Source organism: Homarus americanus, unplaced genomic scaffold (assembly GCF_018991925.1).
Source record: "Homarus americanus isolate GMGI-L3 unplaced genomic scaffold, GMGI_Hamer_2.0 scaffold7626, whole genome shotgun sequence".
In the NCBI taxonomy this organism is placed as follows: Eukaryota; Metazoa; Arthropoda; class Malacostraca; order Decapoda; family Nephropidae; genus Homarus; species Homarus americanus.
In genome coordinates this window covers 19,799,722-19,825,218 of record NW_024718273.1, presented here as the reverse complement: position 1 = coordinate 19,825,218, position 25,497 = coordinate 19,799,722, and the positions used below count along the sequence as shown (strand labels likewise).

The 25,497-nt window shown below is 40.8% G+C and overlaps 1 protein-coding gene across 4 annotated transcripts; it reads left to right on the top strand.

The window, feature by feature from the left end:
• Positions 1-601: 601 nt before the first annotated feature.
• LOC121859561 (ninjurin-2-like) lies at positions 602-25,497 on the top strand. 4 transcript variants are annotated; one of them, XM_042356485.1, is made up of 4 exons: positions 602-994; positions 16,243-16,422; positions 22,039-22,241; positions 22,872-23,000. In XM_042356485.1, the coding sequence occupies exons 1-3, from the start codon at positions 890-892 to the stop codon at positions 22,228-22,230; spliced, it is 477 nt and encodes a 158-aa protein (XP_042212419.1). In that variant the 5' UTR covers positions 602-889; the 3' UTR covers positions 22,231-22,241; positions 22,872-23,000. The 4 variants fall into 4 exon arrangements, with proteins under 4 accessions (XP_042212419.1, XP_042212416.1, XP_042212418.1 ...); XM_042356482.1 differs by lacking the exon at positions 22,039-22,241 and having other exon boundaries at positions 22,872-25,497; XM_042356484.1 differs by having other exon boundaries at positions 22,039-23,009.

Genomic DNA, 25,497 nt, shown 5'->3' with positions numbered 1-25,497 from the left:
GTGTGGGTGTAGGGGTAGGGGTGTGAGTGTAGAGGGGGTGGGTGTATGGATGTGTAGGGAATGTAGGTGTGGGTGTAGGGTTAGGGGGAGTGGGTGTAGTTGGTGTGGGTAGGGGGTGTAGGTGTAGTTGGTGTGATGGGTGTAGGTGAAGGGGTGTAACACAGGGCCGTCAGTACTGGACATCGTCACCTCGTAAAGTACAATAATCAACCTTGGCTACTTAAACTTGTCCTTGAATTTAAACCGAAAGTGATCGTGCAGTCATTTCATTTTCAAGAATCTAAAAACAAATTTTCATAAATTTCATATTAAAATTTGAGATAAGACCAATTATTTATGAATAAATAAATGTTTGTTATCACAGACAAATAATGGTGGCATTAACAGGAGTGTACACCAAGGTCGCGTGTGAGGGTGATGGTAGTGTGTACACAAAGCACCACTATGCCTGTAACAAGAAAATAATAATAATGTTTAATGGTAGATATTTTGATTGTATATTAAATAACAAAGGTGAGGTGAGGGAGACGGGCGCGGCGCCGCCCTGCATAGCTCCCCAGCGCACCTGTGGACGGTGTCAAGTTTATCACAGAGCTCATTGGTCGGTGAGCCGCTCGAGGGAACACACACGATCCCTCCCTCTCTCTTACCCATGACCGCTTACCCTACCTATCCTCCCCTCTCTCCACAACTCCCTTACCTACCCTCTCACCGCACCCCAGTCTCTGTTGAGTCTTGTACCCATTCCCTCCTACCCATCTCGCGGTGAGGGCAGAGTGATACAAGTGTCAAAAGTTGCCAGAAATAGTGACGAAGACCCTAGGAGGAGGAGCCTCGAGCAGGACACAAGAAGAGCTCCTGTTGACGGCGGGCTGACTGCTGGTGGTGCATGAGTGTTCAACTTTTCACTCCAACCTACAAGACGGACGGCGTCACGTACAACAACAGTAACGGCACCATGTCGTCCATAGACCCACAAGTCATGACAGTAGGTGTACGTACTACCATGATTCACTGTACTGCACCGGGGGTCAACACAAGGACCGGGATACACCAGTGAAACATTACTTTAAACGAGGAGTCAGCCGCGTACTGAGTCACTCAATGTTCCTCTTTATGTTTACATTAGTGTGTGATAGATCGTGTGCAGCTGACAGTGTGCGACGGTGAAGTTTCTCTACATAACGTATTTAGTTAGGTGTAAAGTGAGTGCAGTAACGAAAACACCATCCTCTTTACACCAACACACTCTAAACCTTCCTTCCGAGTTTCATGATATAATAGGAAAAAACTCGAATTGTTCATAAACTTTACTTTTATTTACGTAATTTCATGCAGCGGTAAATTACATAACAGTTTGTCACACAACAATTGAAGGACACAACTCTATTTAATTCTAAAAATACAGAACAATGGAACAGATGATGCAAATTTACAACCAGAACCAGAGAGGGGCAACATAACTTCACACCGACCCTAGTTATTTAAAGAGGAGCCTTCCATCTTGTCTACCTTCCCGCGCCACCCACCACAGTGTTACGTTGTTATGGTAACTGATCGCTCCTCCCCCTACCCATGACATGCACACCTGTATCACTTATTCACAGTGTAATGGTATTCGTTACGTAACCCATGCCACTCGTGTATTAACCTTGCATCTAATTTTGTACTAGTTTATTTACCTGATATACCAAGTCAAGTTAACTGACCACTAAGCGCTTCCAGAATTACGAGAGAACTTTTCCCAATATCATTTGTCGTGTTCGGGAAAGATCTGATATCAACTTCCAAAAGTCTTAAATATCTTACTGTGTGTTGTGCTGTAGTGTGTTAAGTTACCAAGACAACGAATGTTACGCCATTGTCGAGTTTTCTTGCTACAAGTCACCGAAGATCCGAACGTTTCCATACACGCCTGTCAATGGGCTTTAAAATACTGCAGATGTCCCGCACTTTTACATCTTACAGCGTTCTATCACGTTTCCTCATCACGGCAGTTCTGATATTTTTTCCCCAGTTTCACGATGGAGTTATATTTACTGGGCAACATTTTCATAACATCTACAGTCATTAACAACACATTAGAACATAGATGGATGAGTATTATACAATGTGTGTGTGACTGGACGCTCAGCTGAGGAGGCGACTTCAGAATGAATGAAAACAGTTAGGTTCTTCTCGGGAGGCAGTGTTCGCGGTGTCCATGGCTGGTTGCCGGTCTTATTATACATCCATTCATTCATTCATGGTGTACCATACATTTATCCCTGTTATTCCTGGGTTGTCATTAGTGTATGTTTCTCCTAAACCTCGACGGTCTTATCCATCTGTGTTGTGTGTTATTATCACCTAGGTATTACCACACTGCTTCCATCACTGTGTCGTGGTGATGGTGTTAAAGCACTCGAGGGGTGAAACCTTGCTCGAAGTTCCCGGACAGGTAACTTAAAGGGCTGCCATGCTGAATCTCGAGTCACATCCAATATGTCGATCCTGTTCTGACCATTTCACATGTATGTTGTATGAGGCCAGAGGAAGACACTCGTAAGAGAGTTCAAAGGTCATGGGAGTGTTGGTGGTACAGCGGGAACGCATGGATTTCTCTCGTATGTCCGGGCCCGAGACACACATGGAAGGGGTTGTTATTCACTGTATTACATCTTCCTCCTGTACTAACACTGGACAATAAAGTTCATACCAAAGAACAGACCAACCGCCCGAACGTCTAATAAGCTGATAAAGAGTAAAATAATGAATTGAAGGTCAAGACATAAGGTGGGAAATATTAGGTGTGGCAGAGTAGGACGCGGGAGGTGAACTACAAGGTGGGCCTGACGACACACCTTCCTGCCTGCCTTTATGGCTTCCTGTGTGGCAACCAAGGTGATGACCATACACTGTACACGCAAGTTTATCGTCACGCTACACACACACACACACACACACACACCTCTCTATTGCCTTTATGAATAGGAGGAAACATGGGCGTGGCGGATGTGTTTGTGGGTGTTGGAGGATGTCAGTGTGTGTGGTGGTGTCGTGGTGTAGGGTGGAGGGTGTAGGTGGTGGAGTGTCAGTGTGGGTGGTGGAGGGTGTCAGTGTGGGCGGAAGTGCGTGTGGTTAAGGGAGGGAGGGGGGGTTGATACACATTGGTCCTGGGAGTGGAAACACGACTACACTCAACACCTCTCTACACCTCACTACACCACGCGTGCCGTAACATCAGAGGGTTGAGACACAGAAAATCCCACACGAGTTGGATAGTTGCACTGTTGGCTGCACACTTCCGGGTTCACTGTACAAAACATTAATTTACCTTAAGTGTTGGTCAGAGAGAATATAAAGTTAGTTACTGAACACTGTTGGTCATAGTCGTGGAGTGAGCGGAGGTGTAGTTCTTATGCACATTATCAACGTCTGCTGTTTATTGACGTCTCACGAAGGAATTTTATTTATCACTAAACGGGTGCGGCGGCCGAGTGCATACAGCGTTCATCTCCTGTCCTAAAGGTCGCTGGTTTCATCCCTGTGCACCCAGCTGTAACGTTACAGTGAAGGCTGTGAAGAGCAGTTAGCCTTGTGTACGGAAGGGTTAATATACTGTAAGCACACTGACCCTAACGCCGTCATGACTATGGGACCCACTTTCAGTGTTCACATCATAAAAATAATTAGAAACAAGTGAAAAGTTAGCAACCCTCGCTCTACAGGTGGGGGACAAGCGTGTAATGGACACACACACACACACACACACACACACACACACACACACACACACACACACACTATAATTATGATTTTCAGTTATGTTGCATTTTAGTACAACACACTACAGGTGAGACTATAGAAACATTTTACCTAAGTATAACATAAAATCCTTTGAGTTAATGAAATGAAATAATGCGGTATATCTAAAATGACGGTAAACTTAGGAAAATGCGTCCATGTTTACGAGCCTCAGGTGTGGGAGGCTACGAGACTACTACACACACCATTTGAGCCATTACAGGTCAGAGCCAATCATAAACAACTTAATTTTACTTACTAATTATCAAAGCTTATTACAGTATGTGACTGAGTTGAGTCTGGTGGCTTCATGTCGTATACTGTCATAAATTATTAAAGCCGCTGATATGGATTTTGAGTGACTGGATTATTATGGCATGTTGTTTTAATTACACCGCCATGAACTGTACTAGCAATAATAATTCATGCTTGGAAGTTAAAGTTAGTAGTTTGCAGAAAGGATATCAGTCAACGTTACCAGTGGTGGTGTGGTGAGGCTGCCACCTGACATTATTTACACCTGAGTAAACACACGGGCGCGTCCACAGCTGTATAGATCAACCAACACCCACTGACGTCACGTGCCTGTAGCCAAACGTTAGAGATATAATTGGATACATTGGTATTATGCAATACTGTATATCTAAAGAACAATAAGACCAAAGCTATAGTAAAGGATAGATCACAAACTTTTTTGTTTTATAATATAATTTCAGATAAAAAATATCTTACAATAAAAAAAATTAACCTTTGAGTAAAAAATGTTAAAGCATCTTATTGTGTACACAAATGTTAAGCCCAGAAACAATAGAACACTGCTTGGCTATATAAAAACCAACTCACTATGAACCTTTAAGGTTAATTACCTTGATGACACACAAGTGGTGATGTGCAGATATTGCCCACACTGCTCTGCCTTATACAGTGGTGCCTCACCTGCCTTACCTCACTGTCATGAATGTGACGGCAGATGACATTCAGAATGCCATCAGTGTCACGATACCACAAGTCGTTAATAAAGTGAAAATTTTCAAGGTTTTGGTAAATAAGTATTTTCAAAATACGCTATGCATCTTACACTAATGGCGATAAATTACCAGCTATATAAGATTCTCGTGATCACAACTAAATGTGAGAGATAACTATGATAAACATATCCGAGCCTGAGACGGCACACCACCACCAGCAGTACACACCAAGCTGACGTAGAACATCTTACACCGTATAATGGACGTAAGGAATTACTGTCCAGAGTAAGTGGTCACAGCTCCAAGCGAGTTACCTGAAAGATGTTTGGACAAACATGAAGTAGATCAAGATGACATTCCTGGATGCAAAACTCTTAATATATTTGCTTAATGGCCACCCCAACTAGAGTTGGCCATGCCGAAAGAATGAGGCCTGTGTAGGATCACTCCATTGTTCTCGATTGTCTTATCCAGGGACATTTTAAAACCTAGCACTATTCTTGCTTCCACATTGAGTAGAAATTAACAGATGGTTCGATAGGTCTACCGTGCATTGTGTGAAGTATCTCTTTACATTCGTCCTGTATGACACCTTGGCGAGCTTGTACTTGTGTTCTCTCGTGTTGGTGGTATAGCGGCAGTGAGAAAGGTGATTTCTAGTGTGACACCATCAAACAAGGCAGGTTTTCTACAGGTGCTATAGTTTCTTCCTTTAGTAATACTGGGCAGTGAAGATCGTAACAAGACCAGACCAACTGTCCGAATGACAAATAAACTGATGAATGGTGAATAACACGAAAAATACAAAGTCACCATCCCACTCAGTCTAGTACACAGGTTAGATGCCTCCATGCAGGATATATACAGTATATAGCGTTATCTATCACGCCCTCCACTGGGTATATCTATCACGTCCTCCAGGTAGTGTGACGTCACGTAACAGCAGGAAGTCGTTCGTGAGTGACAAGGACGAGTTGCTGTCGGCGGATCCCCCCCCCCCACCCCACACACGTTTGAGAGACAAATTCATCTGAGTGTTTGGCCATTTGTATGTAAAATTGTCCTCTATACTGGCGTAGAATGGAAAATGAGGACAGAATTATCTGACTTTTTGTAAAATTTACGGAAGGTCATGAGACACATGTTCCGTGTCATGCACGACTCAACTTAGGTCTCAGGGCCATGGGAAGATCCTTGTCCAAGTAGCGTCCCTTGTACTGACTGTGTCGTGGCCGTCATTGTACACGGAGATTAATCTCTGTTAAGGAAACTCTGTGCTCACGCTGGTCACGTCTCATCATCCAGCTGCAGTGAACAGTACTCTCAACTTTGATCATGGTAACACCAGCGGCTGTCCCAACTACTGAAACATACAGTATTCTGTTACTCTACATGTAGTACGGACAATATACTGTAATGTACAACCTATTCAACATGAAATATGTTCAAGACACGTCGTCCACACACCAAAATGAGACAAAATAACTTGGCACTGTTCATTGTGGACGTATGGAACAGTTAGCTTAAGCAAGTTATCGCTTCTCCAATCGTGGTGACACACAAGAAAACACGGGACAATCACTGGGCAGGTCAGGATGTAATTTTCGATTAGAGGCTTTAACTATAGTTGAGGAGCCAATAGCGTGTCACCCCCTCACACTGACCAGCACTTCCTAGTCTCTCCCTTGACTCTGGCGGCTCTGTGAGGATTGAAGGAACCGCCTTGACACCACCTTAGCCAACGAGGTAAATATATAAAGGTCAGAAACTTGGTTCAGCCACTGCACAAACTCTAGGTATCCCGTGACTATATAAAAACTTCTTGACACTCGAAGCCTGGCTGCTCTACAATAAATATTTATTCCATCAGAATATTATGAAACTCACAAACTGCATCGTTCAGTTCCCTTGGCATAACTGGCGCCACGCAGACGCAGTACACTTCACCTTGTCAAACCTTCCCTCGAGTGTTAGGTATTGAACGAGAAACTGAATAATTGATGACTTGTGGTGGCTCCTAATTTTGGGCCGTCATATGTTGCCTTCCCTATTATGTATTGTTCACCCAAAATATTCGTAGTGCTCAAGTTAGGGGTCTTATGTGTAAACCTTGGGAATAATAAGAAAAGAAAATATTGGAATACGCAAAATCATTTCCCCAAATCGCAATGAAAAAAAATCAGCAAGACATTTTATTCAGAAAAATTTCGATTCACCTCTCGTAAACATTAAGCAAAGCCTTTAAATGACTATATATTTTTTGGTGGTGCTGTACAGTTGAGGCCACAGTAACTCACCTCTTACCAAGAATCACAGCATATCAAACAATATACTGTACTCTATATCAAAGGCAAATAGTGCAAAAATATATGCCCTACAGTATGAGTGACCCTGAAGTGTTTATTCAGAAAGTATCCTTAGACGTCTGAATTTGCTCCTAACATTACACATTGTATCTTTAAAGTGATTTCATTCATCCTTGGATGTTGACATCTGTAAGACCTCAGGTATGAATGCCATCCCTGCTCACAAAAAGTTACATTGACAAGGTAAATATCGAAATAATGACGATTACTGTAATATAATGTAGTCACCGCTGGACACTTATGTCAACGTTTTCTTTAACGCCCGAAAAACTCTCTAAGGTTATCAAAACGCAAACTGTTACCGTGGCAACACTTGTTTAATTTTGGTGCTATTTCCACCACAAGTTTATCGTTTGGACATTAATTGTCACATTTATGTTCACCAATTTCCCAAATTAGATGCAGATCCACAAATCGAGTTGTTTTGTTGACAAGGACGGTTGATAACAAAAACATGTCTCGCAGTTTCAGGCAGGGTTAAAAAAAGAACTCAAGGTGGGGAAATAGGTCAAAATAGAAGCCATAGCTAAGGGAACCTTGCGATTTTGACCAGGAAAATCTCTGGCCAAGAACCTCCCCCACCATATGATGGGAACAACACGTGGCGTACCTCCCCTGTACCCTCCTCGTCCTGGGGGGAGGAACCCCCTCACACAACGCTATAATTTTCAATGAAATAGCTGGCTGTATGGGAGATATAGCCCTTAAAATACTCCCCTGGGCATGATGATGTTAAGTGGGGATAACTGCCCTAGGCTGACGTGAGTCACGAGCTACGCGATACACCTCACTTTACACAATGCTCACGCAGTGTTGCTACCCATACCAAATTCTTCAACGCGTATTTCACCTGAGAAAATTATTATGAAGAAGTGTGAGTAATGCTACGTTTTCTCTCAACTTTATAAACTGTGATCCAAACGGCGAAACAACTTGAGGGTTGAGCAATGTGAACGTTTGCTGTAATGTGGTTAAGCGGAACAGGTAAACAATATGGTAATACACGTCCTTTTGAATTGAGTGCTGGCCGGACACACGTGTATTGTTGTGTAGCCTAGCGTAATGTATTGTAGTTCTAAGACCTTGATGTAGTGTAGGGGTGTCCTCATCAGTGTGGCACAACTAACATTACTCCCGGTGCCAGCAACTCTTACGTCACACAGCGCTAACTGTGAGGTCACCGACACCTACTCTTTTTGTATTAAAAATCTTTGTTGCCTGGAATGAAATTTTATTTATACAGTGTTATATAAGCCTTAAATACTGTATTATAATTATTATGATTAACTATAATTATAATTTACCATTAAATGTAAATTGATGTATTCAAGGTACCAATACAATATTAGATTATAAGTTGTATCACACAATCTGGGAAAACCATTTATTATATATATATTCGATTGACAAATATTACCAACACCCGCCTCTTACCTAACTATCCATTGTTGGTCCAACTTCTCATCCGTCCTTCATAATGTATTACTTCCTGCTGCTGCTGACTCCACCCTGTTGTGTTACCATGACCCTTATCACCATACAACCAAACCACATCGCCACCATCATACCACAATACATCACCACACCACCAACACTTCAACATACCACACCATATCACACAACCACCACTACTCGACACTATCAAAACTCTGACCACACAACAAAAAGACTGCTGCACTATTTAAGGGCTACAAAGGTGAAGTCAAAGATTGTAACTTGGCACCCCCAAGAAGGAGTACTCAGTCCAATTTGTTCAGTGTTTTATAACAATACAGTATATGACTGCAACCAGACAACCCCAGCGTATTATTTTGGGGGCCAGCAAAATTAGGGGCCCGTCGGTGTGTTGCACCGATTATTTTTACTTTATACAATACATGCCTCTGTCAACACCACCACCACCACTATCACTACCACCACCGTCACGACCTTCACCGCGGGGAAGTGGCTCCTGAAACTAACATTTCTGCTGGTAATTAGTGGTTGTAAGGTGCTAGTGTCCTTGAGTTGAACTACCACGACGGTTATGGTGGAGAAAACACTTCACTGGTGTGTGGTGCTTGTGACGTGCCATCTGTTGCGTCACATAGGTTTCGTTATACAGTGCCAAGCTTCTCCTTGTGTGAAGGATATGTCTGCACGAAGCATCGTGAAATATATATTTGCTTAATTCCGGAAGCTGTGATAAGTTCTATTGTTTGGGAAATTGTAATTGTTTTAATTACACCATTTCACCTGTCGAGGCAACGCGACAGCGGGAGGTGATGGAGGTCTGCTGTCTCCACGGAGACTCCCTTGATCCATCACAATGCGTGTCGTGTAAGGTTTAGTGTAAATTACCGTAGGGTTTTATACTAATGATCGTAAACTGAATTACAAGATCTTATTTCAATGTTAATGTTTTGCGAGGTGCCAAGAGTAGGCCTACTGGACAAACATCTAATTGTCACTCCTTCAGATAAAAAGCAGCACGACTTAATACTTTACTTTTTAACCTCATCGTTAATTGATTACAATGGCTAGAATGAATTTATAGTCCGATACATATTCTAATAGTTTATTTGTACTCTTAAAGGAAAAAGTAGTATAAGTTAATTTTTGCACATAAGTGTTAGTTTAAATGTTACATTTCAAGATGTTAGTCTATAATTCTATATCAATCCGTCAAGTGACTACTGTATATAGTGATGGGTGACGCTATTCACTGCCATAATGTTCTGGTCATACTGAACTGGCAAGTGACGTCATCACTTGCATATTTGCCGTTCTGTAAACTAAAACTTCACAGTCGATTGCTTTCATTGGCATAAGTATTATATTGTGCAATATCTTAAATTCTCTCTCAAACAGCGACCAAGATGAAGTGTTAGGAGAGCTATGACTATTCAAATCGTACTTATCAATATAAACTGCATAAAAAGCAGCATCAGTTCCATAAATTTCCAATAAATGTCTCACTTGAACCTGAAAAAGTGAACAAAGTCTTCACCAAAGTGTAATATTTACACTACCTAAGGCTACTAAGAAAATGTGACAACAGGGTGTCTGCATTCAAGTTATAATCGCCACGGACACTAACAGGTGTAATGGGAGTGCTTTCAAGGTAGACTGGACCACGTTACACAACCAAAACACTTCTACTGTACTGTATCATAATATTAGGCATAGTGACATACAGGCTCTCTAATTTATTCAAACCAACAAGAAACTGAGCGAAGGCCACAATGGTAGCAGTCAGACAGAGCCAACTTGTGACATTTCAGTAGCTAGAATCTAAAGGTGAGACTACAAAATAGCATGTCAAGGCTAGACAACTACTGAAGGACTGGGTTAGCTGGATTCTTTGAACAGTTAATCGATGCCTCAGTACATTCCAGAACCAGAAGCGCAGGGTGTTAAAAGTACATAGAAACAGGGCGCCTTTAAGTTAATCCTAGTATGAATGAGTCAGCTACAGTGTCAAACCAATGTCATTAGTATAAATTTACGCAAACAATTATTTGCTCCTACAGATTATGCTGTGCCATTCTAATGCAAAACGACCTGTAGAATTTACGAAGATGTCCTCACTTTCCCAAAAAAAATTTACAGCTGTCAACGTGTTACAAGGTAGTTTTCATTTTTATATGTGTTGTAATAATGTTACACAGATATAAAAAGTACACATCTTGCCACACACAATTTGAAACTGGAGAGAAACTTGTCGTTACAAGACACATACAGAGAGTAATAACCACAAAGTTAATGAACAAGTCGTTTCTAAGTAGGTGTTGTGGGGAGCAGTGTCTCCGCCAGTGAAGCAACACCCACAGACTACACGAGACGCCCAAGGGTGACTCAAGCAGAACGGGATTCATTGCTCCATGAACTGAATCCGTGACTTGAAAAAAAGTATCCTGGTTGAAGAGTCATCAAAACTACGATATAAAACAAATAGTTTATATTGTTCTCTTGACGGAATTTTTAGCCTGTGTAAGTCGGTGTTTGGTTAGATCAATATGTTTGGTGCGTCTCCTCTAGCAACATTGATTATATTACCAGACCATGAATTACACATACACAGTACCTATCTTGAATATTTTTTTGTTTGTATTGTTTTCTAAATACTGTTCAGGTACTAATCCCAAAGAAGAAGTTATATTATTTTAATACTACAGCTAACGTCACTGTCAAGCTATTAGGTTACGCTAGCAGTGTGGGAGAAGGATGCAACACAACCAATCAATTTGAAACACCACACACACACACACACAACTGGAAGACTTTCATTACATAATTTCTTAACGGTTCTCAGGGCCGTTCCAGGTGTACACAGTATCACGATATTGTTGAAAAAAAAAATCTCAAAGATTTCGCAAAGTCACCGGTCTGTTCACTGATGGGTGTTGTTGAATGGTGATCCGGTTTCGTAACATTATTTTGTCCTTTATAAGAAACCAACCTCGCTCTTTGGCCTCAGAAAAGTTGTGTTTGCCAATTTTAGTGAGACGTGGTATTGTGGGAAGACCGTTAACATGTGTACGTGTAATGGGAAGGCAATTATATTTAATGAAACATTTTGTTTAGTATGACTATAGTAACAATGTTGTAGACTCTGGCACTATAGGGTGCGGTGGCAGAGTGGATATAGAACTTCTCTATGGTAGATAGCTCGTGCCAGGGAACCCCCAGTTCACCCACTTGTGAATGGGTACCAAGCTTTACAGAGAAGTAAAAGCGGGTCAATTGCCACGCTGCTCCCGTGAGTACTAAGAGCGTAATAACGCGTAACATGAACAGCGGATGACTCATGTCTCGGTGATGACGACAGTAAGTGATGTTTTGTGGCATGTTATGGAGGGTGTCACACTACAGGTCGCGTCTACCTTCAGGTGGCCGATGTTACATAACCCTTCAGGGACCATTGTTTACCCATCCGATGACCATGACTCACTTCTTCAGGGACCATGACTCACTTCTCCAGGGACCATGACTCACTTCTCCAGGGACCATGACTCACTTCTTCAGGGACCATGACTCACTTCTTCAGGGACCATGACTCACTTCTTCAGGGACCATGACTCACTTCTCCAGGGACCATGACTCACTTCTTCAGGGACCATGACTCACTTCTTCAGGGACCATGATTCACTTCTTCAGGGACCATGATTCACTTCTTCAGGGACCATGACTCACTTCTTCAGGGACCATGATTCACTTCTTTCACTTCAGGGACCATGATTCACTTCTTCAGGGACCATGATTCACTTCTTCAGGGACCATGATTCACTTCTTCAGGGACCATGACTCACTTCTTCAGGGACCATGATTCACTTCTTGAGGGACCACGACTCACTTCTTCAGGGACCATGACTCACTTCTCCAGGGACCATGATTCACTTCTTGACTCACTTCTTCTCAGGGACCATGACTCACCATGACTCTTCTCCAGGGACCATGACTCACTTCTCCAGGGACCATGACTCACTTCTCCAGGGACCATGACTCACTTCTCCAGGGACCATGACTCACTGAGACATGTGGGGAGTAGGGGGGGGAGAGGCAGGCAGGAACATGTGCTGCCACAAGTGTTCTCTCTCGACACCTTTACTACACTACTACAGTCAACTTTTTACCAAGGTTTATATGCTAAGTTTACTCTTGAGAGTTTCATAATAAAGTTAGATATCCTCTAAGTACTCATATAAACATAAACCCTTCATTACCAGAGTATAAACATGACCCCTTCATCTACTTTTCCTAGAGTACACACCTGACCCCCTTCATCTATACTATTACCAAAGTATAAATGTGATCCCTTCATCTATACTATTACCAGAATATAAACATGACCCCTTCATTTACTTTTCCTAGCGGGGGAATGGCCCCAGCCTGGGTCACTAACACTTGTAACCTGGGGTGGTGGGATAGCTGGGCTGTTGCCACTGTGACAGCACCCGACACATCCACAGGAGCACTTAGGGCTGTCTTACTCCTACAACACCTTTTGAAGTGAACAACCTTTGAGCAATTGTGACATGTGGCCCCACTTGCAGGGAAGTTGCTTTTGCCCGAGGCATGTGTCATGCCGCAGTTCCCACAGTGCGCGCGACTGGGGTGTTCCCACCACTGCCTGGCCAGACGTACGACACAATACACCAGCATCTCTCACTGCTGCCTCATATAACATGCATTTGTTTCTAAGCACTTCAACACTATTATAACTAGAGTACCCCTGGAAAATTTCCCTTTTCAACACTGGGTTACTCAGGCCCACCATAACTTTACGTAATAGCATGTACTCAGAGAGGTCGTTATCACAGGTGGGACATTTAAATTCACACTCCACCGCCTCTGCGAAGCATCGTTGAAAGTACCTTTTCATGGGCTCCTCTTCACCTTGTTTGCTGTTGAAAAACTCGTTCCATTTCACAGCTTGGTTCGACGATTGAAGAACCACTCCACTGATGGCGTCCAGGGCTTCCTTGGGCGAGAGCTGCTCCCACTGACCACTGGGGTATCTCGAGTCAATCACCCTTTGGAGTGCAGGGACACAGTTCAGGTGAATGCGGAGTGTGGCCACCAGTTGTGACCATCCGTTCAACATCACCCACGACTTCATGGACCGCCTCCACGTCCTAAACGCCGCTGCTGGCATTTCTGCCTCACACTTCTCTGGAGCGACCGCTGCTGAGGGTTTCATGACCAGCGTAGGGGCATGACCGTGGCCGCCAGTAGCTAGAGACGCCATCTGAGCCATCAATGCACTCATGGTCTGCTGCTGGGCGTGCGTGGTGTTCCCCGCCGGTGTAGAGATGCCCTGGCGTCCCCTTGAGGGCGTCGAGAATCGTGGACGTGTAGGGGCCATGTTGGCGTTCTCGTCAGGGCTGTTATGGCGTGTCGGGCCTTGGCATCCTATTCACTGCGCCATGTGAGAGGCTTGAATAATAGACCAGGTTCTTTGCAGACTTTACTCTTGCAGCGTCAGACAGTGACTGGCAACCCGGCGCTGCCACAGACAAACTCCCGCCTCTCCACACATGGGAAAACATATCGTACGATGGTACAGGTAGTTCTGCTATAACCCGATAATTGTGTTCTTGTAAAATATCGTGTTATAGGAAATCGCGTAATAGAAATAACAGGGCTTATGGAGAAAATAGGGTTAGGTGCAGATTACTCGAAATCGAAAAAATTTAGTAGTTAGCCTAACACAAAGGATAGCACAGTCTAAATAAATGTTACATTCATATCTAATAATGAAATCATACAGTAAATGTAACACTTTACCTTGAAAAAATATGAATGTAACTTGATGGGGGAGAAGGGTGATTTTGAGGTTGATAACATCGAGCTTCTCTTCAAGTGTTATATCCTTTCTTTTACGATCATCACCGGGAATTCTATCACCAGAACGCTTCTTGGAGATATTCTTCTTTACCATATTCACAATTAATACCACAAAATTGGAGAAGTTGAGCCGACTTGTCTTGATCATTTCTATGGGGTTGAGGTCTGGCGATTTTGGAAGATGTGGCAGAAGCCGAACATGTGGGTGGTTCTGAAACCAACTCTTGACAACATTACTCGTGTGTATGGGAGAGTTGTCTTGTAAGAGGTAGAATGGGGTTCCTTCAGGGTAGATCAAGCGTTTCTCTGAAAGAAACGGGACCCCCTCCAATATCTTGACATATTTCCTGCCTGTAAACCAGCCCGGACCGACATCTACCAGCACCCCTACACCGCTTGCGTGAATCCATCCGAATACACCAGCTCTGACTCTGCCACCTATCCATGTTCCAACCACATGTCTGACTTTATAACTGGGAAATTCCATAAAAGAGGTTGATGAGACAACATAATTATGTGTTGCCATCCCGGTATTGACTATGTAGTTGACGATTCCACATGCGTAACATTACCTTAGATTTCCTAAATACTGCCAACTACCGATGCGTGACATGTGTAACAAAGGTTCCATTCAGTCGTTAATACAGGCAGTATCTCCTTCATATCTCCAATTAACTACCTGAACCTATAACTAAGGGGTTGATATTTCTAATACAGTGAGAAAGAGTGAGTGAGAGAGAAAGGGGGGGGTGAGAGAGTGTTACCATCCGTTGCGTCTGCGCCAAACTTATTGGTAGTAGTCATCTCATCCGTGCTGAACGTCTTCTCATCGCATTACACAATGTCTTCCCAGAAACAAGCCGACTTGTCTGCATACTCTAACATACTCCAGGAGCCTTTCCATGTTTACGTCAGTGATGTGTGGCTTCTTTGCAGGTATATGGGAATGAAGGTCATTGCTGTGGTGTCTGTTTCTGATGGTGTGTGGTGTGCAGGCCAATCATTACATTCTTTTAAATGAGCACACTTCCTCTGGCGAAATTCTTTGCCACACTGTGTTTAAATAACACTGACAATGTTTTTGCTTTGTGAATTTAACTACCAGTTACCCCCAGTCAACCCCCTATTCTTATCATATATTGTGACATATTAAAGAAATATAGCTAGTTTCTCAACTCACATCTTTCAGGTAGCTCAGTTACCTCTGCGTAATATTGTATAACTTTCCTACGTTACAAATGTTTGGTATTGATTTTTCTGGTTGAGGTTTTGTATTATTCCACTTCTCATCACTTTCTCAGATAGTGGTTATAATCATGAGTATTTAAATGATTTCATTGTATCTCTTGTATGCAAAATTCCTATACAGCACCTCAGTTTCTAGAGTGCCTGCCATTCCTCCCAGATGTGGGCGATTAAACATAGGACTACGGTATAATATACAAGTATAATGCTATGACATTATCTGGTTTAAGTGCTTTGGGTTTTATATGTATTCCTGATAATTTTGCTGTGGTTACTACACATTATATAAGGAATAAAAGCACATTAGTTTTACAATGAATCACACATCAGAGGTACCAACCTTACCAATACCTGGCGTCAGTCTCACAGTGTTCGTTGCGAGAGTCATCGCACCCAGGGGTGCAGAATAATTTTATACTGACTGTACATGAAGAGAACTACACAATTCATAATCTTGATATTGATAATACAAGTTTATAAATTACTTACTTGTGAAGGCACAGATTGATGATGATTATGATGATAGCAAAATCTTCTCTTTGTTACAGGGAGGGAAGAGACTGGATGCCAACAACTATGCCACCAAGAAGACGGTGGCACAAGGCATGCTGGACGTGGCGCTCCTCACCGCCAATGCCTCACAGCTCAAGTATGTGTTGGAGGTGGGCGAGAAGCATCCCTACTACACGGCAATGATCATCCTCATCTCCTTCTCCCTCGTCCTGCAGGTGGGTGACCCAACTTCACCATGACTCCCTGGGCAGGTGGGTGACACTGCCTCCCTGGGCAGGTGGGTGACACTGCCTCCCTGGGCAGGTGGGTGACACAGCCTCCCTGGGCAGGTGGGTGACACAGCCTCACCACAAGGGATAGATCAAAAGGTAGGGTGGGGGGGTTCCCTTACTACAATTAGTGAAGGAAACTTTGGATAAAACGTATTCAGAAGTTGTTTCAGAATTATTGTGAGTTGTGTGCAATATTCCAGCACAAAAGAGGGACCCATAGGCACAACATATGGAGCTAGTATGGCTGGCACTGTACTTGACTGCCTTCTCTCTAAATGTAATGTTAGGTACCCATTAGAGGTGGGTGGATTGAGTGTGTCTTGAGATTGAACCAACAGGGTGGAGGGGGGGGGGGAGGACTATCACCTGAGCTGTGTCTGACTGCACAATAGGATGTCAGGATCAATCCTTCATTTACCGTCTATGTACTGTAAACTCTGGGTGACTCAACTGCTTTAAGGTAAGGATGGTCAGAGGTAACAACTGCAAGTGCATCAAGGACCCTCTCAGGGAAATGTATAACCCAGGTAGTGTATTAGTAAATTACAGTACAGTTATTGGTTTATTATGGTATTTGAGAAAAATCGTCATTGTAGTCCGGCTCCTTCTGCTCTGGATTGACCTAAGGTGACACACCATGCAGGAAGATCACTGAAGATGTTGTTCCTCTCACATCTTGTGCTCAAGGAACTGTGTCAGGCAGCACGAGTTGAATCATTTTAACAATCTCATTAAAAATATACGCTAGAGAAACCCATTTCAGATTTTTTATTTAAAATCAATACTCACAGCTCTTGAGTAAGCCTGAGCCACCTCCCTAAAACAGTCCTAAATTTCTTTAGTGGACAAAGTAAACAATAAGAATCATCGTCAAGTTTTCATGCTTGTAAAATAATAAACTCAAACCTAAAACCTGGGGATCTTATTCTTTGATAACATTAGACTTGGCCTAAAAGTGACCAAGAGGAAGTTAACCAAAAGAAACAAAATCATCCTCCCTCCTCAAAACTGAAGCATGGAACAATGAGAAGAACCAAGAGCCTCCACCCTTAGATCTTTGTCATCCAAAACTACAGTCAATCATCATCTAGTAAATGCATGTAAATGTGTACTGTCACCCCAAGCTAAAGCTGTACAGTAATCCCTTGCCATACATGGGTTAACCAACTATGGATTTGAGTATCCATGTTTTATATTTTGTACACCAATTTAACAACTGCATTATCCAGTTGTAACTATCAGAGGGTTTCTATGGCCACTACAAATATCTAGACCAGCATGGCAGGAATGTTTGCTGGATCTAGTCTTATCAAGTGGTTCATATTGTTTGCTTCAACGTGAATTTGTTCCTCAACCAACAACTCATCATCATCAACCACACCCGTGTTCTCTTCCTTTATCTTGAAATCAATTTGCATATTGTATTTTTATCCTTCATGTCATATTATACAGTACAGTACATGCATAGTATATGGCTTTCTGTTGCCCGGGCAATAACACTTAACACACTCAGGGTCGGGATTTGTTAGTGTCGTGTAGAAAATGTTGGTGTTTGTTGACACATGACGCAGCATACACCATGAGGACTAAGCTATAATACAACTAGACATTATTTAGATAAATACATATTCAGGACTAATGTACTGTGCTGTACTGTACTGTGCAATATCAAGTTAAATTAAAATAATTTACACATTAAGTTAGGAAGTTGGGATAGGATAGATTAAGGTAAGTTACAGTGGTCCCTCGGTTAACGAACACAATTCGTTCTAGAAGGTTGCTCGTTAACCGAAACCATTGTTTCAATGAGTTTTTGGGTAATTGGTTCCAGCTCACTGAAAATTGCCTAAAATCAACAAAAAAGGTAGTAAAGTACACTTACTTTGAGGTGTGTATGTAGAAGGCTCCTGGATGATGATGATGATGGGAATAAGAATGGGGGTGGAGGAGAAGGGAGAAGAGAAGGCATTGGGGTGGAAGAGAAGTCACTCCATGGCGCCATTTCACCCATAAAATTTTAGTTCTCTTGGTGTAATACAAGATTATTTTCTTTAAATCAACACTGCACTGCATTATATATTGTCAATATGTAAAATAAATTTCAAATTGACCAATAATTTGCTTGGAAACACAGAAAAAAAGAGTTTAGTTGAAGAGAGTCTCAAGCAAGATATTACCTCCACTGAAAAGACACAGAGACTGACGCCTGTATGGTGTGTTGACAGGCTGGATGGCGCGCAAAAAACTAGCTTCCGATACTTCAATTATGTTCAATAATTGTTAAAATGACTAAAAAATTTAATATAAAACTTTTAAAATTATTGAATAGTATAAACTTCTTGATATTTACTAAAATATTAAGGAATTTAAGCCCTAGAACCGATTACTGCATTGGCGGACTAATACTACAGCTGGTGGACCGCCAAATGCAAGCGAAAACATGTTGAGGTTGGCTCGTAAAAAACTCGTTAATCGAGGGATTGCTCGTTAACCGAAGTTAAGAATCTTATGGAAGGTAACTCGTTAACCGAAATCTCATTAACCGAGGCGCTCGTTAACCGAGGGATCACTGTACTTTATATTAACATACTGTACTGGTAAGTTTGGTTAGGCACCCAACAGGTACAATACTGCACCTAGCCTTATTATGGATGAACCAATAGACTGGACTGAAAACATTCACACAACTGGTGAGTCAGGAAAGACAACAAGTCTTCACCCATACAGCAGGCAGTTAGCCTTAGAGCAGGTACACCAGTGAAGAACAATGGTCAGAGCCTTTCTGCTAATACTTGAGTAATCTGCCTTGATACTCATAAAGTAAGACATACACTCAGCATAGAAGAGCAGATCTATCATGACCATGGGTGAGGCAGGACTCCATTGTTATTGTTGTAACTAATATCTTACAAGTGAATTAAAGTAAGAACAGTATGTGAGTTTTCTGGATGTAGTATGACTGAAGTTGTCCATACAGATCATTGTTGGCCTGTTGTCACTGACCCTGTCGATGACGTGTGACTGTAAGATGGAGGTGGCTAAGTACTCTGTGCCCGCTAATATCATCAACTTCTTCAACCTGTCCGCCGTCTTTATCATCACGGCTCTCAACATCATCATCACCGGCTTTGGCATAAGACCCACTAACATTCAAGCTCTCAGATCCAGCGTTTATTCATAGATACAGTATTATACAGTATTACATTATACAGTACTGTACTGTATCTGTACCTTACCTTGTCCATATCACACATTTTACATTTTCTATGTATAAATGTATCACCAGAAGGACAACATACAACAGAGGGTAACATGACACACCTGCTACTGTGTAAATTAATTACAATATACTCATTAGTTAAGTCACAAAAATTAAGTGATATCTTTGGCGTATGGAACACCTTCAAAAATTTAAGTACATTACTGAACACTTTATTATACTTTATCTTCTTCACTCGGGTGGTTGGCCACGTACACCTGTGGTTGGCTCAACACAATACACCTGTACTGTACTGTACAGAACACTGACTTGATCCTTCCACCATCATCAACTGATTATTATATCACATTATAAAATGCAAATTATTTCTAAATGTAAAGATGAATACTGTACTGCACAGTAATTCTTACAGGATATGTAAGTCCTTGTTCAGTACTGTACCATCTACTGTACTGTATTATTGTTGTATTTGTTAACTGAACTGAAACTACTGTATAGTATACATAATACCGTATAACAACACAACTCCAATATGGATAATACCAACTTCTACCTTTGAGTAATTCATATTTACAGATAAATATTAAGAGCACAGTACTGTACCTGTATCAGAATTTACCTGAATACAGTAAATACTGTAGGTATACTGTACATGTACAGGTATAAGAATACTTTGCTGTATTTTATATCTACTCAGAGGAAACCTTTAGCAGGAATATATTTATATATGTTTGCATGTTGACAAGGTAAGTTACTTGAAGGTCAACTCCAGTCCCATTATACCTTCAGTGTTATTGTTGTGGTTTCCCATAAAATGGTTAAGAAACCTGAATAAACAGCTAAAACTGTTTTGACTCAAAGCCCATTAAAAAAATTACTGCCCGATAAAACTTTCTAATACTGTACAGTAACTTAACACATGATGCCACTAGAGCAAACTACAGTATCATCAAATTTGACCGAGATGGACAGTTGTTAACAAGTTGAAAGTTGCTTTTGTATAGTTAGACCAAAAATATTTTCACCATCTTTATATGACATAAATCTACATCAAAATTAATATAAACGTAGAGTACACTACAAAGTTCAGTACTATTTCAATTTGGAAAAGAAAAAATGCAAAAGGTGTTATAAACTTCAAGCTTGCACCATGTGACCAGTGAGTGACCCAGGCTGGAGTCCCTTACCTCAGTCTGCTGGTTGCCAAGAACTTTTCTTCAAAACTTACTATAACTTATATAAATAAAGCCATAAAGTAATTACGTACTATAAATTATTAACAATACTGTACTTAAGGTTCTTATTTTAGGTAATTTTATTATGACCGCCATTTTCATCCGGAACTATAAATTATAAATTATTACTTAACGTAGTTTCTGGTGTATAAGACACTGATTTTAGAAGGAATCATCTAGAAAAAATATATATATTTTGGATGATATACATCAATGAAGTAAAACAGTCTTTCTGTAAATACCAGTAGAGGTACAGTCAGTAGTAGTAAAACCCCCCTCCATCCCCACCAGTAACCGGAACCTAAGCTAGTGAAGGCCGACATTGACACAATGAAACGTTGCCGGCCACATAGTTCCAGAATTATCCAGTAACATGGTAATTATCAGTAAGAAATATTAACTCTAAACCATTATAAAACAAAACATCAGTTTCATAAATATACAGTAAATGGGAGAGCGAGTCTCACCTATAATTAATCTGTGAGGACAGCAATGCATAAACACCACTGGCTGTTTTCACCAGACAACTACAAATACAGTAAATGACTTTTAATGGTTACAGTATTTGTATTGCTAAATCTATCTATGAACTACAGTAATGATAGTGACAAATAGATTACAATCCAATACTGTGCCATAAAATTAAAAGGCTAAATATTATACTGAACTACTGTATGAATTTAGAACATAATTACTGTACTTTTCCTCTGGAGCTTTGTCTTGCACAGTGCCTAACATAGATCTCTTAACTCAGCTCTCATTCCAGAATTAATGTTCAGTGAGCTGCCATTTATCATTCTGGGATATCAGACTCTTTCTGTGATAACTTATTACAGTACAGTATATCAAAATTTTGGAGTCGTAATTTTGCATTTCACATTTTGGGGGCATAAAAATATGTTATTGATATTGTACAGTATCTGACTTAAAACTTGTAGATGTCACTTTGAAAAATTCATTTCTTCTGGAGTTGCCCTTTAGATGAATAAGGTTGATTCAAGAACACAGGCTAGACTAGACACCTTAACAAGGTCTATACATGGGTGCTGGTCACTTGACATATGTATGGTGCCTACAGGTTGGTAACAGTTTTATCTGTCATAGGGGCTGACGGCCATCTTGCTGGGAGTCTTGGCAGTGTTCAATATTAATAAGCCGACACATCAATATCCATCTGTAGTGATCAATCATGTGGTGATGGGGCTCAACATGCTTATTATGGCACTTGACGCCATTCAGGCGGGCTTCGACAATGGTTTTCGCCCGGTGAAAAACTCCACTACCTTCATCCCCTAAACACCCTTGAAGTAAGAACTATTGATCATTATCTATAAAGTAATAAGTTTTCATCCTTACACGTCATTCCAAAATATGCAGGAAAACACAAAATTTTGGACTGACAAACACCAAGTTTTAAAATACATAAGTGCAAAATTCTTGTATTCAGATTACTGTAGTTGAACAATAATATAATGATCAGTTTCATACAATGTAAATTGTGCAACATCTTTGGTACAGTAGTTTGATTTTGCATGAAGTTGTCTAGTTTTGGTTGCATCAGTCATAGAATTTTTCTTTGTGTATTTCTTTTTGTTTTGGAATGTTGCCAGCGTCGCCCACCAGGCCTTATGACAATGCCTATTGCTCCATGTTGGGTGACCTTCGCCTCCCTGCGACCTACCACTGGCCTCCGGTCTGCTGTAGAGATCCACTTCAGCAGATTGAAGTTCTGTGGGCTGTCACAGTACCCGGAGACAACGGAAACTCTGCTTTAGCAATTCTAAATCACACCCTGTTACTTCTTGTCTCTTGATAAGTTGTTCCAGCACATATGAATGGTGACACATTAATCACACAGAGTTTTATGATGTTTAAACATTCTTTCTTGGAGTGATTATCATGTACATAGAAAGTAACTTGCTGATTTATTGTTTTAGGTCGTGGTGGGTGTACTCTACATGATTATTGGCGCAATGAACATAAACGATCCCCAACAACAAAGAGGTGCGAATATTTTGAATAACGTTATCATGGTCTTCGTCTTTGTCATCTGCGTGGATAACGTTCTTCTTTCCTCTTTTGGCCTAGAAAACATGAACGTCAATCCTCCCGGTATTCCCATTGACATTTCCTCTACCAAAGATCCCTGAAATTACTGCCGCTGTGACCTGACCAACTCCCTTCATATATGCCACCCATCACCTTTCAAGCCTGCCACCCATTATCTTTCAAACCTGCCACCCATCATCTTTCATATCTGGCTCCTGCCACCCCTCATACATTATACCCACCAGCCTTGAGAGCAGGGATCTTCCAAGTCACTTCTTGTACTCTGCTGGCAGCACACACCCACAAGAGGGCAGTGCTCTACCCCTGTGATTGCTGCGTGTGCCTCTGGTGACGATGGCCTTTAAACTTACTAGACTCTGGGTTACCTTCTGTATCCTATCAACAAAATGGACAGTCACTGAGGTGATTTCTGTGGGCCTCTAACTCAAAAAAGTCTTTGTAACACCAAGCTACTTGTTCTCTTGTTATTATTAACAATTATGGATGATGGATTAAATTACATTATATTTTCACCTCAATGTTTTTTTATATTATTTCTATATTTTGAGAACATTCTATCAAATAATGATTATTTTAATGCATTCATTACAGCAAATTATTACATTTTTAATGAAAAGCAGCTGTACACTACAGTACAGTGAGATGCATGGACTACCTGCTCAAGAATCTTTATCAGGGTCCTGTGTGGACTTGTATTTGAGATGTTTCGCCTCACTTTCATCATCATAAGCTCTTCCCTCCTACATTATCTTACCAGACCTTCGTGCTGTTGCTGTGACCACGGTCTATCTCATTGAATTTATTCATTAAAGCATCAGAAGCTAACCGAGGCCTTTCACAGATCACTCTCATGGCTGGTTCCCCCTATACAGTACTATATTAAGGTGGTTATTTCAATGAATAATTACGAACATGTACAAACAGAAAGCTTAATAATACTGTACTATGAGTTAGCCTTGGATTTTTGTTAATATAGCTGAAAAGAAAAGGTACTCTGTGAAAGTAGATTATATTACTCCTGCACCAGAAATTGATGTACACTTAAGTGAACACAATCTGGTGTTAACTGACACACAGAGTCAGTAAGAGTAAACCTGCATGATTTAGTCTGAGTGATATAAAGAATAAGGTTATGTTTGTAATCAATATAAAAATGGTTGTTTTTAGTCATACCAAATCTAATATCTCATTTTTATGATGAAAATATGAATTATGGAGATCATGTCATACACAAACACCAAGTATATGTGTGATGGTGTCAAGTAAATATATACCAGTGCCTTTGTTTACATAATATGTCCTTGTTCTTGACTATTTAGCTGTAGACTGTACTGTAAGTGGGTCATAGCCCCATTAATATTATAGAAATTTCACTAATTAGTTCCTTGAATTCAATTTGAAGTTTGAATTGCATGACAATCATGATGTAAAAAATACCTGTGAATGTTATTTTCCTGAAATGTTCCCTGTGTGAGTGTGGGTCAGTGCATTGAGGTGTCAGAGTCCTGCACAGGTTGCAATTTATATACTGTACAGGTACAGTAATGTATGTATCATCTTGTTTAACGGTGGTTCATGGTCAGTACTTAAACTGTGGTGGTAAATTATTAAATCATGAACCTTTCTTTCAACTAGCTACACTACAGCACCACATTTACTTCAACAAGACTGCTAAGATCACGGCTCTGGCATTTCTGCTTATTGTTTGGAATGAATTTTGGAATCTTAGATCACTGTTTCCATATATTTATATAATAAATTTAACATTAAGGTAAAAACATATTTAGTTTCCAGTAATATCTAAGGCAGTATTACTTACAATCATGAGAAATATCTTATGCTTTGATAATCATTTGTATAAGTTAAGTCATTATTCTTCTGGAGACAAATAACACAGAGTTGTTGTTGGCTAAAAATAATCTTGTTGTAGCCACTGTTAACTCAGCCTCAGTTCTGTTGTGGCTAATAATTATATTGTTTATATGAATATACTGTAGTTCCCACTTCTTTGTACAGTTGGAGCTAATGGCTCTCACACTGACCACAAATTCAAGTAATGCAGGTAAATTATCAGGAGTTAACAGAGCAATAACGTACTTCAAACATTCACTTATTTAAGATGAACATTACACAGCCCAATAAATCTGTACAGTATTGCTAATCAGAGTTTGATAGCTAGGGCAGGTGCACATTATTGTCTGAGCTAAGATTCCAGAGTTCCTCGCGGTCGCTCACTCACTCTACTCCAAATTCACTCCTGTTCTCTCTTGAGTTAAGCTACTTAAGACTTTCAGTAACATTCGTTGCTATACTTTATAAATAAGATATACTGTGATACACTGACTCCAAGTACAACACTCAATGTTACTGTACAATCACAAGTTTGTATTTAGCAATAATTGTTTTCTTAATAATTTAATGTGACTGAACACAAATGTGGTTTCTCATTCACTTTATGTAAGACCTGGGCATGAGAATAAAATTACTGGGTAA

Bases quoted from the DNA above. Each gene is read 5' to 3' on its own strand.
- LOC121859561 (XM_042356482.1), top strand. From the start codon at position 890: ATGAGTGTTCAACTTTTCACTCCAACCTACAAGACGGACGGCGTCACG. The intron at 995-16,242 runs GTACGTACTACC...TCTTTGTTACAG, and splicing joins CACAAGTCATGACAGTAGGT to GGAGGGAAGAGACTGGATGC. The intron at 16,423-22,871 runs GTGGGTGACCCA...TTATTGTTTTAG, and splicing joins CCTTCTCCCTCGTCCTGCAG to GTCGTGGTGGGTGTACTCTA.